The 20,055-nt window shown below is 36.2% G+C and overlaps 2 protein-coding genes across 2 annotated transcripts in view; both read left to right on the top strand.

Annotated features, from left to right (window-relative positions):
* Positions 1 to 8,089, top strand: part of LOC124632170 (aminopeptidase N) — a 39,705-nt gene extending 31,616 nt beyond the window's left edge. The window contains exons 10-14 of the mRNA XM_047166878.1: positions 2,917 to 3,116; positions 3,470 to 3,637; positions 4,385 to 4,528; positions 5,653 to 5,731; positions 6,605 to 8,089. Of these exons, the coding sequence (XP_047022834.1) occupies positions 2,917 to 3,116; positions 3,470 to 3,637; positions 4,385 to 4,528; positions 5,653 to 5,731; positions 6,605 to 6,754 (741 nt within the window). The 3' untranslated portion in view covers positions 6,755 to 8,089. The remainder of the gene's footprint in view (positions 1 to 2,916; positions 3,117 to 3,469; positions 3,638 to 4,384; positions 4,529 to 5,652; positions 5,732 to 6,604) is intronic.
* A 2,916-nt stretch (positions 8,090 to 11,005) lies between these two features.
* LOC124632169 (membrane alanyl aminopeptidase-like) lies at positions 11,006 to 19,787 on the top strand. Its single transcript, XM_047166877.1, has 15 exons — positions 11,006 to 11,120; positions 12,227 to 12,801; positions 12,932 to 13,093; positions 13,231 to 13,548; positions 13,692 to 13,875; positions 14,231 to 14,469; positions 14,936 to 15,128; positions 15,506 to 15,695; positions 16,007 to 16,107; positions 16,340 to 16,516; positions 16,726 to 16,910; positions 17,538 to 17,705; positions 18,544 to 18,690; positions 18,790 to 18,859; positions 19,086 to 19,787. Exons 2-15 carry the CDS (start codon positions 12,227 to 12,229, stop codon positions 19,416 to 19,418), a joined length of 3,042 nt encoding a protein of 1,013 aa, XP_047022833.1. The 5' UTR covers positions 11,006 to 11,120; the 3' UTR covers positions 19,419 to 19,787.
* Positions 19,788 to 20,055: the final 268 nt, after the last annotated feature.

Genomic DNA, 20,055 nt, shown 5'->3' with positions numbered 1-20,055 from the left:
GAAGTATAGTTCTCGGCACGAATCTTGAGCTCTGACCTTCACCTGCGCAGAAGTAATTTATTGGGTCCCTTTTGTGGTATGAAGTGAGGCGCGGGGGCGTTGTAAAGCGGTGATTGGCCCGCAGTGCATCGCGTCATAGCCGTCACTCGGGATTGCTTCTTTGCTAATAAATCACTTCTGCGCAGATGTAGGTCAGAGCTCAAGATTCGTGCCGATAATTATACATCCGGGGAAAAAATGCCGAAGATACTACCTACACCTACTTACGTTCTTATAAACTTTCGCGTTTATAATATTAGAAGGATGACTTGAAAATTCGGGGTTATTACTTAATAGCATTAACTATCTGCAAATTTGCAAGCGTTTGGATATTGCCCATATAAATTATCTACAATCATCAAAGTTATGCGGTATCTCGCCGTACCTTATATTTTTGGATCTCTTAGCATATCACGTGGGTTAGCAGCGGTGAGGGAGTGTCGGACTCTTACTGACTAAAAACCGTCGTGTTCCGTCGTAGGCCTTTTATGTACCAGGGCCGCGGTATCTCTTTCGAACAATCCCGCAGCTCCGGCTAGGTAGATAGATCTTTATAAATGAGAAAGGAGTTGAAACCTTCCTTTTAATAGCTACTTAACTATTAAAAGGAAGGTTTTGGTCTAGGTCAATCTATGATTTCCTTAATGATAGCGATAACCGATGTACATATTTTGTTTGGCCCTTGGTATTTACCTGTTTACAATGCTAATACGTACTTAATCTAATTTACGTATTAGATCCTACATAGATCATTATCACTATAGATAGATAAGGAGAACACATACCTAATAATCACATGTAATTCAGAGATAAAAATGCTTCAATTTTTTGTTACTAAGTCACGTTGAATGTATCTAATTTTGAAGTAAATAATATGGAATTATAGTAAATAAAAGTATTTACGCTAAGACATTTAAAATGTTGTTTACTCGTTTTTTTTATTATTTATTACCATGCAATGCAAAAGTTAAACGCCGATGCGATAAAAATGGAATTTACAATTTTATCGTTAATATTATCGCATTTTTTTGTTTTTCAAAATTATCGCGTAGGTATGGAGAAATTTACCTAGGTAGGTTTAGCAAATCAAAGTGCAGTTTATTATCTAGATTAATTATTGTTATTGCACACAAGTAGGGCTGCCATCTCGAATTTGGCCTTTTGCGTAAATCGCACGTTTTCCACGGACGAAGCTGAAAAAAGAAACTAAAACAGAACAATACTCAATTTTTAATCCATTTACTATTGCCATGTGCTTCCATGCTTCCTTATATGAAAAGTGTCCGGGTTTTCCCCGGACTCTTCTTGAAACGGCACCCGGACGGCCGGGCGGCCTCCAAACTAGGACAAATCGGGGGAAACCCGGATGGATGGCAGCCCTACATACTAGGGATTTCCCCGCAGTCTTACCCGCGTCTCGTTGGAACAATATATCCAGAAAAGGGCAATAGCCCGTAGCGGAATAAAATATAGCCTATGTTACCCGTGAAGTATGTAGCTTGACAACAGTGAAATAATTTTTCATATCTGTCCATGGCTTCGGAGCCAAACAAACAAAAAATGTTTCTACTTTATTATATTAGTATAGAATAGATATTTCTTGTATCTATCGGCATTTGCAATGGACGAGTTGAAGAGTTATTAAAATGCGTGATCGTAGGTACCGATAATTGCAGTCAAATTGATTACTATCGAACGATAAAGTGTCCTGGATTGTTAATCAATATACGAAATCAGATAACATGCCTTACTAAATTTAAAAAAAAAAGTAAAACATCGTAAAAGTTGTACTAAAAGTACTTTACGAACTCACCTCGTATTTATTTAAATTTACATTTATACCTACCTATTTACTAACCTTTTTTAAAGAAACGATTCCATTCACTTTTTGTTTAAGTTTAATGAATAGGTTTGGGTGTAAGAACGTTTATTATAATTAATTACTAACTTACCCAACAAACTTCGTATCGTTTACACCTTTCCTGTACCTCCACGAACATTTTAAAACCAAAATAACCCAAATCGGTAAAGCCATTCTCGTGTTTTAGTCAGACTATTGAACAGCAATTCATTTTTATACATTACTAGCTTCGAGTTCGGTTATATCGCGTTTCTAAGAGAATTCTTCAAAAGTCCGGGATTAAAACTATCCTATGTTCTTTCTCAAGTTCAACTCTATCTCTGTACCAAATTTTACTAAAATCAGTTCAGTGGTTTAGACGTGAAAACGTAACAGACAGACAGACAGAGTTACTTTCGCATTTATAATGTTAGCAGGGATAAGATAATTTATGTAATTGTCTTCATTAGTCTATTTTACTGACAATCAAAACTATTTTATATTCCTCTGCAAAGACTTTAGCCGGAATCTTAAATTCTAGTTTCAATTTATTGCTCAATAGATGTCGCTAGTAGTATCATAAATGTAAAAACTAAATACATGACTTTGCAATAAAATAATTTCAGGATAAGCTTTTAATCTGTTCTGATAAAAATTAAAAATAATAATGAGTCAGGCATTGAATGCGGAATATCGAAATGAATCATGTCAGACATGAGATCAAGAAGATGTGACCAATTAAGAGCATTTTTTATTTGTGTACTTTAAAAATGTAGGTAACATTAGACCTAGGCCAAGTAATGTTCTATTTTATTGTAAACTCTGTCTTTGAGATAAACCATTTCTTTTGAGTACTAAGCACATAATCATCATACGTAAACTACCGAATTTGAAAAGGGAGTTTACCACAATCGAACACTTACCGATTACTATCTATCTGATTAAATAAATCAATTTCTAAAAATCCCTACCAGCGTCACCATGCAACGCTTTCTCAGAAGTCCAAAAACAAGCTAACTTCAGCCCTTTATTTCCAGCACTACGTCCTCCGACTTCTAAACGATGCAGTCAAGGAAGTTGGATGGAAGGTGTCTCCGAACGAGAGTGTCATCACATCACAGTACCGAGTGGACCTACTGGCTTCGGCCTGTCACTTCGAACACCCTGACTGCTTGGAGAATGCCGTCAGGATGTATACCAATTGGATGCTTTCGCCGAACCCTGATGCGCATAATGAGTGAGTAAACTTTCAGTGAAGTGACTGTCGTTAGTTACTTAGTTCTCAACTGTTGTATGACTCGGTCTTGGGCATTATTACCAGTACTGACAATTTTTTTCCTGTTCAATATATGCACTGAAATAAGAAAGAAGAAAATTATGAAATATTTCTAGTATACTTATGAACATGAATGCTAACTTATGCTTATCACCAAATCTTCCGCTTGACGCATCCAACAATCGTAACTTACCTTTGCAGGAAATACGCTGACGTTTTGAGAACCCCCTTTTTGGGATGTTTGGGAAGTAGCTGAAACAGCTTTTTCAGAGTTAATGTCCATACATAATTATAAAAACTATATTTTATTCCAGGATTCACGTAGACCTTCGCGGCATAGTCTACTGTGTTGGAGTTCGAGCGGGAGGCGTCAGAGAGTGGACTTTCGCGTGGGAGAGGTTCAGAGTGGCAACAGCGCCATCGGAGCGGCATCGTCTGCTGTCTGTGCTCGGATGTACTAGATCACCTTCTTTGTTGCATAGGTAGGTCTACAGATATAAAGTTTTTTTTTAATATATCTGTAATACGGAACTTTCACCTTCTATAAAGAAGCAATGGTGGAAAAAAATGTAAGCTTATAAGCAATATGTATTTTCATTGAATTAACTATTAAGTACCTATATGAAAACTTAGCTTCAATGCACAGACCTTAGAATCAAACGAAGTTTCAAGTTTTTAAATTCAAACTCAAAACAGGGGCCCGATTCTCCTAAGTTAATACTGTCAAAATCGAATAGAAATCGAATCGCAATATGATCGCAATAGCAGTTTTAACCATATCGGGCTTTCTGCTACTAATAAAAGACCAATCGCATTCGATTGACATTTGATTGGCGTGCGATTGGTCTGCTATTTTGGTAATTTTGGTCTATACGGTAGTTTGCTGTACAATCATTTTGCAATCGTAAATCATTTGCAGACAAAATGATTCATTATTGAATGACAGAAAAGGATAAAAACGTTTATTTCAAAGAAAAAATAGCGGAATGCCACATACGCTTCAATCGTAATCGAGTCGGGATTGGATCTCAGTCGAATCGAGTCGAACGTGAATCGTATGTTGCTTAAGTAAAATTAGGAGAATCGGGCCCCAGCAAGATTCACTCAATGAGTGTTCAAAAGTCTAAAACTGGAAACTGGCTCCAAAATTCTTTCCAAATCCACGTTTTAAGGTTATTAAAGTCAAACATTCTTCAGATTGTCAAATAATTCTTCTTCTAAACTTCCAGGTATCTGGAAATGTCACTGCGCAATGACAGTGGCATCAGAAAGCAGGACATCGTACGGGTATTCTCTGCAGTCGCGGGCACAGCAATAGGACAGCCTATTGCCTTCAACTACATCAGGGCTAACTGGCAGAGGCTACGATCATTGTAAGTACTGGAAAAAAATCTTTGCTGTAATCTAAATGTAAAACAATATAGTTCTTTATTTGCCGGTACACTTACCATTGAGTCTTTACCATGAAACTTACCGGCCTTGCCTTGCCATCATTCGAAAGCTCGAAAAATCTGTTGTGAACTAAACAATTTTAATCACCCTCTTATGATCTGTAAAATAATCCTTAAAATCACAGGCAGCCATGAACGATATGGTATTTCCATTTGATTTTCACCCTTAAATCGAATCTCATATAGAACATTTTATAACGTCGATATAAAAACCCATCAGTGGGTCATCAGTGCTCTTGCAGCTACCTAAAACCGCTGCGCCGAGTAGTTCATGTTATTAATTACTCTGTGTTTTCGAAAGTGCTGTATCGATATCATGAAAAGAGGTGGTAATCTATCCTACAGCGGGTAAAAAATCCTCCGAATGGTGGCGAAACCGCGGGCAAAAACTATAGCTCATTAAAATGCTCACCAGTCTCATTACAACATCCGTTTCCTTTCCTTAGTTTAAATATGATTTATTGTTATGTAGGATTACTCTTTATCTGCTTATAGATCCTGTTCTTTATCTTTATCATAACAAAACTTAAAAAATGATTCTTTTAATCCTACACGTCCGTCATCATCAGGATGAGTCACTGATGTATTGATTATGGTCATAAATCTTAACTTGCGTTTTGAATGTTAAATACCTAAAGATAATTATGAATGTATCCTCTCTATTATCAGGATCTATTTATTTATGACTAGCGGTTATCTTTGGTTTTACCCACATTCATTGTTTTTGATCAATGAATGACTCTTGTGTGAAGGAATTGTCAGGTGGTTCATCTTGAACCCTTTTTTCTGACTCATTTAAAGTAATTTAATTTTACGTTCTTGCCGGTATTTTTCAAGGAGTTACTTTGCACATTCTTAACTGAAACTTTCGCTTAATCTTTCCCTCTTTCTTTGACCTTTCATTTTACATTATTGAGAGTCAAGACTCCTTATTTTTGATTCTTAACTGGCTTCACGATTGATTCTGCTTAAATTGTTTTGTGATCATCATTGCCAACCTATTTCTCATACACAAATAAATTTATGTGCTTTTTCTTTATTTCCAGCGTCGGATCCCTATCAACTATCAACTTGATCGTTAAGCTGGTGACCAGAAGATTGAATCAAGCGCATGAATATGATGAGGTAAGAAAGCATCTTTAAATAAAATGTCCTCACATAGACGAAAATCTTTAGTTACGCTAAAAAACCCAAGTGTTAATTTGTGAATGGCATGACTTCCTCTGCAGTAGTTGTATTGTTGTAATCTAATCTTAAGCAGGAGGTGACCTAAATTACTGAACCGTTGAAGGAAAAGGAAAATAAAAGAAAAACTGACGTAGGAAAAGTTTAATTATTATCTTAAGTTAATTTCAAAACTCAATCTTCAATCGCCAAACAACGATAGATAGAACGAGGATAGATCAGTTATATATCGTCAGTTACATATTTCTTAATTTCTTCTTACATAGGAAATATTTCTATGTATGACTAATCCTTATCATATCATTGAATTAATTGACAGCTGTCATGACGCACGGCAAAAATATTACAAATCATTATGAGGTTGCTTTTTAAGCAGATAAAATATGTACCAATGATGACTTATATTGATTCATGTATAAACGTGAAATTAAGAAACAAGACTTTTGTTTGAATTCTAGATTACTATAATAAGCGTTTTTGAAAAGCAAAACCACATAGGAAGTGATGAAGGGTGGGCGTTTTGGGGGCTATATTTTGTAAATGACGTTCAAAAAGTGCTCTTTTGCAGCCAAGTTTGAATAAATGATTATGAGTTTGTTCATATTTTTTTTTTCGATCAGCTATGACTTAGGTTTTTTTTTATTATTTATTTAATCTTTTAACAACAATGGGCCATAGATATATATCTTAGAAACTCACATAAATACATTATATAATACAAACTGTTCTGTGTGTGTGTTTAAGCTATGACCCATTTCTTATTCCATGAAAAACTCAAGCATGATGATAACCAAAATGTTCTTTCTTCCACAGTTGAAGAGATTCGTCACGGAATCCTGCAGTGACTTAGGCAGACCAGTACAGCAAGTTCTGGAGACGATATCCTCAAACGTGCAATGGAGAGATCGGAACTACCATACTATTGTCGACTGGCTTAGGGCGGCAGACAGGGCAGCCAGTTAAAGTAGATTAAGAATAATCTAGAATGAAATAGTCAATAGACAGCAGTATCATGCACAAATCCTATAAACTGGTCAAATATACACTTAGTAAGATTTCCTTTGGCCTAATTTTTTAAGGGATTTTGTAAGGTTTCTTTCTGTTCTTGTGAAGTAAAATTGTCTCTCTGAAGTCAGTCATTTGATGCCTTGCGAACGCGTAGCAGTGTGTTCCATTTTGATTATTGTGAAGTCCGTCAATTACAGGGCGGTAATGTTATGTGACTGTTCGAAGAGTCAACATTAATTTCATTGTTGGAATATATTATTATATTTTGAAGTTATAAGAATGGCCAAAAATTAGGGACAAAATGGAATAGAGATAAGTGTCATCTACGTAACATGATGAGAGATGATCATGACAAGATGTAATTCTAGTACCGAGTTTATACCATAGTGTAATATAATCGAGCATTTTTAAGATCTGATATTTATTACTGAACATAATGAGTCCTATCACTAAGATTTATAAGCAAAACCTTGTCAAAACATAGTAGGTACAGGCAGCAAATCGAGCTACTGTATTCTGTCTTCCTTATATTATACTTCCAACTTTATCTCCAAAGTATAATGTTCAATATTAACTGGGAAAATTATTGTACAGATTGAAGTAGCTTGAAGTGCTGGCGTCTGTACTAAGAATTTAATTCATTTCTTAACAAAATGTTTTAGATATTAAAGTACTTATAAGAACAAAATATATTTGTAGATTTTTTATTTTATAAACATTTTTGTACGTAATTTCCTGAAAACTTCTGTGGGAGGCCTAATCACACATAATATAAAATGGCCTAAATTTTCGAATTTATAAATTGAACCCTATGCCAAATGCAGAGAACTTATTTTTAAGTACAACGAGCATCGGTTGGTGTCGTCTACCGGCCGTGACGTATTTTCAATACATTTCAATGCAATCAATGTTTATAACTTAATATGCAAGAAAAAAACATAAATTAAGAAAAGGCCGACGATGTTCCTCCTTGATTAAATTTCGGTTAAGTGTGCGTAAAAGAAAAACTGCCTTATACTTTTTTTTTAAACACATTATTCTTTCTGAATGTTTAAAAGCCATATCTGTCAGTTAAATTCGTAGACAATATTTTTGTATTTATTTCTTGTGAAATAGTCGATTTTTTGCATTAAATTAATTAGTAAAATAAATATACATTAATAGATATTATTAACTTATCTTAGATAGTTAATTGTATGTAAATAAATACCTTAAAACTTTGTACTATTTAGCTCTATTTCCTAATAATAACTTTCGTAAATTAAAGTTTATAAAATATGTGGTTTATAATGATGTTGTTTTATTTTACCTTTCGTCCTAGCTGAATAATTTCTGCCAAATATATTTTAGGCCCAAAGAATACTAGCAATATAACTTTTACTGGGGAGTTTGTTCCATCACTTCTTCCCAGCAAAAACACATAGGAAGTGGTGAAGGGCGGGCGTTTTGGGCGCTGTCTTTTGTAAATTTGACCTTCAAAATGTGCTGATTTTCAGACTACCTTGAACGAGTAGAATTTCATTTTTCAAAATTCTCGTCTCCGCCCATTCAGTAGTATCCAAGGTTGAAGGGATTTAATGTGTTTTTTCCTTGGGTCCTATTTGGGTTTAGTTTAGTTCGGTTGCTGGAGTCTTACCAACCAAGAGTTACGTTGACCGGGTAACTTGGATGAGGAAGTTGGATAGACAGTCTCTTCATGGATAGCACTAGATCTTAGCTACTTCGGCTAGACTGGAACCCAGCAATATGTAGTTAGTAAAAGGCCAGACAGATACCTACATTTAAATGTCGGCCATGGGTACACTCAGAAAATATGTCGGGACACCTTTTCACACACGGTCGGTTAGCCCCATGCTAAGTTATTAATTAACTTGTGTTATGGGTGCTAACACAACTGATAAACTACATATAGCTACACATATACATATTTATAAATACATATTGTAACACCCAGACCACGGCCAACAAGCATGCTCATCACACAAATTTCGACCGAACCAGGAATCGAACCCGGGACCTCAGGTTCTGCAGTCCGGCATGGTGACCATTGCGCCATCGAGGTCGTCAATATGCTAAAAACATTTAAAGTACCTAATCTGTTCAGTTGCAAACATACAAATGTGATTATATCGTTGTAATGATGTTCCAAACTAAGTACCTGATTAGATTGTGAATTATCCATTAATTCATGACGATATTGACAGATGGCGTTAGAAGTATCGATTTCACTCATATTTACAGTGAAAGAAGCGGTAGATGTTGAACTCTTCTAATCAACGTTTCTTAATGATAGTTAGGTTGGTGATTTTCCATTTCATAAATTAGTAATTTTAATTTAACCAACCTCTCAAGTATGAGGGCGCGGGTTCGATTCCAGGTTTGTATGTACTTTCTAAGCATATCTTAGACACCAATGACTGTGTTTCGGATGGCACGTTAAACTGTAGGTCCCTGCTTTCAATGAATATCTTTGGCAGTCGTTACGGGTAGCCAGAAGCCAGTCTGACACCAGTCTAACCGGGTTACCCGGGTAACTGGGTTGAGGAGGTTAGATAGGGCAGTCGCTCATCGTAAAGCGCTGGTACTCAGCTACATCCGGTTTGACTGGAAGCCGACCCCAACATAGTTGGGAAAAAGGATAGGAGGATGAGGATGATGAAATAAATAATTTTAATTGCCTTATTATTTATTTGTACTACTGCGGGTCAAAAACTCCTTTCCTCCTTTCATTCGGCCATTCCTTCAGTTCATCATGCCATCTCCTTTTGGGCCTATGATCATTCCCTGCAATTTGGAGCCCTCGCAGTAAATTCCCGCCCAACATTCATAAGATATGGTGCAGATATGACCAGTCGAGTTCCATTTCAGACAACTAGTTAGAAAGAAAGAAAGAAACATTTATTTGCATAGTACATTGGTGGTACCAGTTTTTACAGAAGTTAAAAGTTCTAGCTATATTCTGCCCAACTATTTTTACTAACATAATAATTTAATTTGTTATTTTTTTAACCCACTATTAGGTACTTTAATTAAACAAATGATAGGTTCTTATAATCTACTTAATATTATTCCATATAAAAATACTATAACTATTAATTTATTCTAAAAAAAAACCTTTTCATATGAAGGCAATGGACTATTTACTCAAAAATAGTCGATGTAAGTTTACCGTTTGGAGCCAAATGGGTAAAACAGGAAAACAGATTGATATTTTACAATATACCTGGGAGAAATGAAAAGACTTAAATTCGGGTTTAATTTTCCCCTGTGATTTCGAAGCCTATCTGTGTGTATTTACACATGTAAGTGACTATAAAGCTTTAATCAATCATCAAAAACGTTTTGGAATTATTAATTTACTTAATTTAATTTAGATAGAACAGTTTCAGACGGAAGATACATTGGACTGACAAAGTGTAGTCTCACTATAAGACATGTCATCGACACGAAAGATGAAGAAGAAGCCGGAAGATGTCCGAAGATGCGATGTGATGATTTAGACAAAAGCGCTAAAGTTCGTCAATTCGTTAGGTCTTCAGCAAACCTTACAAGTACCTACCTAAAATCTAGTATGAGACACTAGTGAAATAAGCAGTGGCGCTTTCAATAACCGCACCAATGGTTCATCAAGTAGCAATTGTTTGAAGGGTTCAGTAATAATAAGAAAATTCTTCCCGTTGTCCGGAAACAAGCTTTCGTTGTGGGTGAAGAACCGACTTCTCTAGTATGAGTGTGGGTTCAATTCGAGGTCAGGCAAGTACCAATGCAACTTTTCTATGTTTGTACGTACTCTCTAAGTACAATTTAGCACATCAATGACCGGTTTTCGAAGGCACTATGAACTTAGGGTCCCGACTGTCATTTGAACATCTTTGACACTCGTTACGGGTAGTCAGAAGCCAGTAAGTTTGACAACCAGTCTTGCCTAGGGGTATTGGGTTGCCGGGGTAACTGGGTTGAGGAGAGCAGATACGTAGTCGCTCCTTGTAAAACACTGGTACTCAGTTGCATCGGGTTAGACTGGATCTGGTTAAGCAGACGATGTCCTTTTAGCAAACTAGACCAGGATACAATATAGGTAACTAGAACACAACTCCGTGTACCAATTTCATTAACATAACCGGACTTAAAAAAACCCTAATCAACTATTATAAAAGATAAAGCGATAAATTTTGAAAAATCATTACTTTGAAATGATATTTTTGATAAAACTTGATAATTTATCGTCGTTGATTACGTATTAATGTGTATATTTCAATAATTTGATTACAGTAATCCAGTTGCGGCTTTTGCGCCCGCTTCAGTGGTTGGTGTGACCAAGGTAAGTGGTTTTTTATAAGCACCTATAGAACCATAATTTACATATTCTAACAAATCTTCTTTACAAGATCTTCTTTTTAACCACTATAGTTCAATTTTGACATAGATGCTTAGTAATTCAGTCGAAGGTTTTCTAAAGGCGCTAAAGATAACAAATTATACCAACCTATGTACTTGTCTGAATGAAAAATACAGGATGAAAATGTACGTTTTAGTTCATGTATGTAATGAAAACTACGATTTCAGAAGTAGGAATAGTAAATGTTAAACTGCTGTTTTTGAGTATTGCTCTATATTTATTTAGGCAAGAATTTTAAAACGAAATCATCTCATAACTACTCTCATAACTATTATACTCAAAAAGAGTCAATCAAGAAAGTAACTTTGTTTCAAAATATTTACGTAAGTATGTAAATATGAAATAGGCAATGTATGTATGTACCAAGATATGTACCGACACTATTTGTTATTTATAAAAGATAAAAGTCGTGTAACATATCACTTTAACAGAAGAACCAAATTAATAAGCACTGCATGTTTGATGACAGATATAAGTCCGTGGCTATAAGAAACAAAAAAAAAACTTGTTTAAGTTTGGAATTTCTATTGAAATAATGTTTATCACTCAATTTTATTAGTTATCTCGGTACCTAGGTATGGTAAAATTGTATCAGTGCAAACCTACTTCCACAAAAATGTAGTTAATTGTAAGATAAAGACTTTTCAAGGTCTCAAGATAACAATATTTTAAATGATATAAAATATTCGGTATCAGTTAATACGATAAGATGGCTATGTATTAAAAGTATTATCAAGAGTGGTGACACTATAGCCGGCATACAATAGCTAACATTAAAGGATTTGTACCTATGTTATCTATTACACCATAGTCTAAAACTGGTAAAATGCAACTCACTAGTCTCTTAGTTCATTTCATTTATTCAAGCCCAATCGTTGCCCATAAGCCAAATATGTACCAGATAACATTAGGATTGAAACAATTTGCAAGAAGTCTCAAAGCATTTATTTCTTTTTCTGTGGTTAAAATAGTAACGTGCATCAGGTTTCTTATTCGCCGTTTGTCTAATTCTCTCCTGAATATTTCAGATGGCGGCGATAAAACTCTTAGTTTTATCCTTGGCTTGCGCATGTGTGATTGCGCACTCGCCCATCCCTCCAGTCAGCAGGACCATCTTCTTAGACGAGCGTCTTGAAGGAGGTGCCTTCGAGAATATCGACGCCTTCAAGAACATCGAACTGAGCAACGCCGCCGCTTCTCCCTACCGTCTGCCCAACACTACCTTCCCTACCCACTACAAAGTATTATGGGTTATCAACCTTAGTGATAACGAACAAACCTACAGCGGTACCGTCGATATTACTCTTCAAGCTACACAGCCAAATGTCAATGAAATTGTCATCCACTGCGACCACTTGACGGTCACCTCTGTGGTCTTGAGGCAAGGAACGGCAACGGAAGGAACATTGATCCCCACCACCCCTACACCTCAATCTCAATACCACTTCTTGAGGGTCGCACTTAATGATGGCGTTCTCTTGTATAATGAAAATGTCCCCGTGCAATATACCCTTTCCATTGCATTCAATGCCGAAATGCGTGATGACATGTACGGTATCTACAGAAGTTGGTACAGGAACTTGCCCACAGATAACAATATCAGGTAATTATATTCTTTATAATATATTATATCTATATTATATTTTTTTTAACTGTAGTAGTTCAAAATGAAAACGATTATGTAATAATCAATGTTAATTGCATGAAGAAGTAAATATGGTTGTAATTTCCAGGTGGATGGCAACGACTCAGTTCCAAGCCACAGCTGCTCGCTACGCTCTCCCTTGCTACGACGAGCCAGGGTACAAGGCCAAGTTTGACGTTACGATCAGACGCCCCTTAGGCTACAAAAGTTGGTTCTGTACCAGGCAGCGGATCACCAGACCATCAACCACGTAAGTATTTTAAAAATTATAACTATTTTAAAAGATTAATATTGAAAACAGTAGTTTCTAGCGTTATAGCCATGCTATTATTCATCAGTGGAGAAGATCTTTGTCCTTTTTTACTAAAGCATTTTTGTTTGTTTTAGTGGTTACGCAGAAGATGAGTATCACACGACCCCGGAAATGTCTACCTACCTTCTAGCTTTAATTGTTGCTGACTACGACTCTCTTGCAACTCTCGATGCTAACGATAGAGTTTTGCATGAAGTTATTGCAAGGCCTGGAGCAATTATCAATGGACAAGCAGCCTATGCTCAAAGAGCTGGCCAAGATCTTCTAGGGAATATGAGCGACCACACGGGCTTTGACTTTTACAAACAGGACGAAAACCTTAAAATGACTCAAGCTGCTATTCCCGACTTCGGTGCAGGCGCTATGGAAAACTGGGGTTTACTGACTTATAGGTAAGTGTAGTTGCCATACCATAAGATGATAAAGGAGGAATGATAATTATAAAAGTCAAAGGATAGTCAGATAGAAGAGGAAAAACAAATATCTTATAACATTACGAAAATAAAGTAAATAAACAGGTTAATAACTTTTTCAGGGAAGCTTACATTCTGTATGACGAACAACACACGAGCAGCAACTTCAAGCAAATCATCGCTTATATTCTCTCCCATGAGATCGCGCACATGTGGTTCGGTAACCTAGTCACCAACGCCTGGTGGGATGTGTTGTGGCTGAACGAAGGTTTTGCCAGATATTACCAGTATTTCCTCACTGCATGGGTAAGAAATATACTTACGTTTGAAGATAACATTATTTTCATTAAAGTAATGAAAGATATAAATGGGAATGTTGCAGTCCATGGTCATAAATAACTAAATAAAACTTTTTGTCCGCACACTGTAGACTAAACAGTTGACTGACAGTTGACCTGGACCAGAAAATCTTGATTCAAATCAAAGTTTTCAGTTGGGCTGATACCATCAAAATACCTGTTCATTGTAATATGCGTATTATGACTCCAAACAAACTGTCGGCTGACAAAAAAGGCGCCAAGTTGAAGATAAGCACGACCGCATCTGAATCTTTAGTCTCTAAGTAATAATACAAGTTATAAATATACGTCCTTTTTTGTAGGTTGAAGACATGGGTCTCGCCACTCGTTTCATAAACGAGCAGGTGCACGCATCTTTGCTCAGTGACTCGTCAATTTACGCCCATCCTCTCACCAACCCCGGTGTTGGTAGCCCAGCCGCCGTCAGCGCTATGTTCTCCACTATCACCTACAACAAGGGTGCTTCTGTCATCAGAATGACTGAGCATCTTCTCGGCTTTGAGGTTCATAGGGCAGGTCTTAGGAAATACTTGGAGGATATGTGAGTACTCATTGTTTGCTTTTCTTAACTATGTTGGGGTCGGCTTCCAATCTAACCGTATGCAGCTGTGTACCAGTGCTTATCTAGGGGCGACTGCCTATCTGACTTCCTCAACCCAGTTACTCGGGCAACCCAATACCCTTTGGTAAGACTGGTTGTCAGACTTACTGGCTTCTGGTTACCCGTAATGACTGCCAAAGATGTTCAAAGACAGCTCAGATTACTGATTCACGAGTATGGGCATTAAATCTCTTCACTATGTTAATTGTCGATCATAGTTTTTTGATATTTTAGAGTTATACAAAAAACAAAAAAGATGTATTTTCATCATTTCATCAAAGACTTGGTTTTGTTTTACCAGTAATTGAAGTTATGTATACAATACATACTCATTAAACAAATCATCTACATACATTTACGTGTGTTCAAAAATGTGTTCTGGTCTATATAACAAAATTATTTGCAGGAAATTCAAAACAGTTCAGCCTATTGATTTGTTCACTGCTCTGGAGACTGCCGGTAACGATGCAGGTGCCCTCGACGCTTATGGAGATCACTTCGACTTCGTAAAGTATTACGAAAGCTGGACGGAACAGCCAGGACACCCCGTGCTTAATGTGCACATCAATCACCAGACCGGACACATGACCATTTACCAGGTACAACGTCTTTTTCAATAACATCATCATCTGGCTAGCCTTTGCCCAACTCAGTTGGGGTCAGCTTCCAGTCTAAGCAGCTGAGTACAAGGAGGGACTGCCTATCTTGGCCTATTTCAAATAATAAATTAATTAAGTAATTCGTTTACGTTATTAGCTTCTGACACTTCCCTTACTTTTTGTTTCCGTGTTGAGGAATTTTGTAACATCATTTTATACACAGTTACGTTGTTCAAGAAAATAAAGTGTCAAACATCACTCTATGTCCAGTCATTGCATTGAACATATTATCTGTCTGTGTCTCACTTTATATAAACATTCATTCATGCATAAAAGTATAACAAACAAATAAAATAAGCCCATTCGATTTCTTTTAGCGTCGTTTCGACATCGACACTGGCTACTCGGTCCAAAACAGGAACTACATTGTTCCCATCACTTTCACGACCGGAGCCGATCCCGACTTCAGCAACACGAAGCCCTCTCATGTTATCTCCAAGGCTGTTACCGTCATCGACCGCGGAGTGGTTGGTGATGTCTGGACCATTTTCAACATTCAACAGACTGGTAAGCATTGAAAATTGAAAAAAGTGATAAATATTACGATCTCTCTCAGACTACTTATACCTTAACTTGTCCGGTAATGTGATCAGGCTCTTAAATCAGTGTGGAGATGAATCTCAGTGCAGAAAGATTGATTGATTTATCTTCAAAATGAACAGATAGCCAACTATCGGGTCAACTATTTCTAATATTTTGCAACTGCATATTTGCCTGTATTATTTATTTTGCTGTTGAGTGCTAATGAGGCGCTTATTCTCATTACAGATTTCGTTTTATGGTGTTCTTTTATAACTGCATTCTCATTCTTTATACAGGTTTCTACAGAGTCAATTATGATGATTACACCTGGGACTTGATCATACTTGCCTTGAGAGGCGCTGACAGGGAAAAGATTCATGAATACAACCGTGCTCAGGTAAGAATTGGACACTAACGTAGTCATAACTAATGTTATATTCATAGATGATAAATAAAATATTTCAAAGTTTGGATGTTAATAAGCCGAACGGTATAAAACAAACTTTGATGCCGCCTAGCTAGTTATTATTATTTAACTACCAAATGCCCATTACTCCGATATATCAAGATTTCTTCTAGTAGACTGTTTCTTCATAGACATCACGATATTTATCTTGAATTATTGGCAGATCGTCAACGATGTATTCCAATTCGCCCGTTCCGGCCTCATGACGTACGAACGTGCATTGAACATTCTCTCTTACTTGGAAAATGAGACTGATTACGCCCCATGGGTTGCTGCCATTACTGGCTTCAACTGGCTTAGAAACAGATTGGTTGGCAAACCTCAGCTTGCAGAACTTAATGTAAGTATAAAGAATTATACAAAAAGAATTCGATGATTTTCACTTCATTTAATCAAGGAATGGTTATCGATACTCAAGTCTTTTTTACATAAAGAGTTTGCTCTTCAGTGGGATTAGGCAAATAAAAAAGTCGTCAAATAATATCCCTCTTTTTACACGACCATCCTCTATCAAGTGAAATAATATTGAAAATGTATTTCCTATAACAGGCAAAGATCGTCCAATGGTCATCGAAGGTAATGTCCGAGCTGACATACATGCCTATTGAAGGAGAGCCCTTCATGCGGTCATACTTGCGCTGGCAGCTAGCTCCAGTTATGTGCAACTTGAACGTACCCGCTTGCCGCGCTGGTGCCAGAGTCATCTTCGATAATCTTCGTCTTTATCAACACGAGTAAGTGCAATAAAGTCAAAGTAGTTTTAACAATTAACACGTTTATATTAGCTTCACTTGTAACTATGTATGAAAATCTTGGAATCTTAATTTGACCCACTTGCCGGTCTTCGATTAGGATGAAATTTTGCACACGCTCTGAGTTCTGATGACTATACTTGACTAGCATGTTTTTTTTTTTCAAATAGGCCTAAAAAGCTCTTTCGAAACGTTAAGATAGTTGCAAGATTCCAAAGAATTGGTCTAATGGAGAAGAACCGGCAAGAAACTAAATGGACACTCTTTTTAAAAGAAAATAAAATTAATTACAATCGTTTTCTATCTATTTATTGATACTATTGTGAACTGGCTGTTACACCCGTCACCTGTGGGATCTGTTTTTTTGCACTCATACATCTATTAGTTTCTGTACAACTTTAAGATCTTACCTAGATAGGTACTAAATATGACTTTGGAGATCCATGAAGGTTGATTTCATTATTGTCGTCGTTTAAGACTACAATTAGCTGCATCTTTACTATGCTCCGATTGCTTTGTACTCGTAAGATATTGCTATTTTGTATTACATATTGGATGAACAAGAATTTGGAAACATTGAAACTCATGTTTCTTTTTGTATGTCCCTAGAGTACCAGTGGACAGCCGTAGCTGGGTATACTGCAACGCCCTCCGTGATGGTGGAGCCGTGGAATTCGACCACTTGTACAATAGGTTCAAGGCACACAATGTCTACACTGAGAAGATCCTCATCCTTCAAACCCTTGGTTGCACAAGTCACCCTGCCTCTTTGACCACGTAAGTATACAAATATAATGTTAGACATACAAATTATTGATGACTAATTTGATAACACAGACTGTATAATAGACCTTATTACTGCCCGAAAAAGGTTGGTTATTGAAAGATAGAACTGTCTTATTAAGTTCACCGTGCTTATTAATTACACTGGTCAACAGCATTTTTGGTGCAAAGGTGAAATATATCATTTCTTATAGATTATTTGATACGTAAACGAAGTCCAGAACATAAAGTTGCACTAACACGTAGGGATTTAGAGATATACCATTGTTTTTTAGTTTCTATCTATAGCATTATACAGTACAACTCTTCCCGATTGAAATTCATTTTTATTTCAAACGCTTAGAGTCAAAATTTTCATGAAATATGTATACAGCTACGATAGTTCGATCTTCCCTACATTTTATTTAGCCTGTTAGTATGAAAAAACTCCACTTGAGATATAAAATGGTATATGTTGAGAAAGAAAACTTACAAAAATATAAATTAAAATGGGGTTAATGCGGGGAAAGTAGTACTATATAATGCTTTAGTTAGAAATTACTAGAAAATTCTGCTGTCCCCAAAAAATTACATCAAATTTCATAAAAAAAACTCGTTTTTGGTACTTTAGGAGGGGTATATTTCTAAATCCCGACGTGCTAGTGCAACTTGATGTTCTGGACTTCGATTACGTATCAAATATTCTACAAGAAATTGTATATTTCACCTTTGCACCAAAAAAATAATAATAATTTGTTGTCCAGTGTTATTTACTGTTTAGTAGGAGAATTTTTTGTGGACATTCTACTGCAAATAATTTTGATTCTAATCTCGTTTTCATTATTTCTTTTAGATTGCTGAACGATATTGTCACGCCCAACAATATCATTCGTCCGCAAGACTACACCACAGCTTTCAGCACTGCTGTTTCAGGCAATGAAGAAAACACACTCTTTGTTCTCAATTACATCCAGAATAACCTGGAGACTGTTTTGAAAGCGTATGTATTTATGATTCCATATTTTATAGTTAAATGATATGAGTATTTTTTTATCGAAATCGAATTTGAAGGATTACTAACATATGTTTTTGTTTCTAGCTTTACGTCTCCAAGAACACCTCTATCCTACATCGCGGCTAGGCTGAGGACAGTTGAAGACGTTACCGCGGTAAGATTTGCTCATATTTTACTTGTATTCTTCATTTTTTTTACATTCATGGAGTTTTGAATCAATTTACTGCGATAAAGCGTAGTTTGAAAATTTCACTTCTATAGACAGTACTCTTACTGGTATACTTCGTGTGTTTTTACCTTTTTTTTTAATTTTTTTCTTTACAATCGTGTTTGATAACAGTTTAAAGATTTACAATAATTTCTTCTAATTACTTCCACAGTACCAAACTTGGCTGAACCTTACCACCACTCGCGAGGTCCTTGGTACCAGTTACAATAACATCTACGGAGACTCTGTTGCCGCTTACGACAGCATCCTTTGGGTGGCCACCGTTGAGGATTCCCTCTCCGCCTATCTCACTAACGGAGATAACGTCATTCAGTCCACTACTTCTACTACCACTACCACGGTTGCACCAACCACAGTTACTCAGCCCCCTATCACGGAACCGTCCACTCCATCTCTGCCAGTACCAGTGACCGACGGAGCAATGACGAGCTTCGCATCACTCTTCATCATTTCATTGGGTGCCATTTTGCACCTTATTTTATAAGCAACTAGGTACATTTCTGTGGAATCCTAAATTAGTTCGTAAGTTCTTTTGTATCCAAAGTGATTATAGCTTCTTCAGCTATAAACACCACGTCACTAGGTTAAAATGTTGCAGTGAGAATTGGTTATGTTCAAGTGTATACCACATATTGACAATTACATAGTCTGCAGTAAAAGGTTGACTTTCCCTATGTTTGATAAATTCTATAAGATGTAAAAATTGAATTTCTAAAAGTTTAATTTTCACTGAAATGGAGTTAAATGGTTGTGAATTTAACTTAGATAAGTAAACGTTAAATAGCCTCATTTTCTTATGAATTGTAAATAGGCTTCTGTAAATTATTGAATAAAATATTATCTAAAAAATATATCATGTATTTTAATTTGTGAAATTTTGTGTTATACTCGCCACTCCCTAGTTAATGTTGATTTTTGAACTTATGATAATAAACTATCGTATCGATTTAATTATCAAAATTGTGATAACAGTATGAGTGATCTGATTATTTTTGACACTCACGATAATATTGTTGATTTATTCATTTAATCTAGCTAATGTTCACCATGATAATAGTTATTTGTTATACAAGAGTGCAAAGTTGCTTTTTAACCGCGGGCTCAATTTTGATGACCGAGCA

This window comes from Helicoverpa zea, chromosome 7, assembly GCF_022581195.2.
Source record: "Helicoverpa zea isolate HzStark_Cry1AcR chromosome 7, ilHelZeax1.1, whole genome shotgun sequence".
Taxonomy (NCBI): Eukaryota; Metazoa; Arthropoda; class Insecta; order Lepidoptera; family Noctuidae; genus Helicoverpa; species Helicoverpa zea.
The sequence above is the reverse complement of the archived record's forward strand: the minus strand, read 5'-3'. Positions and strand labels throughout refer to the sequence as shown.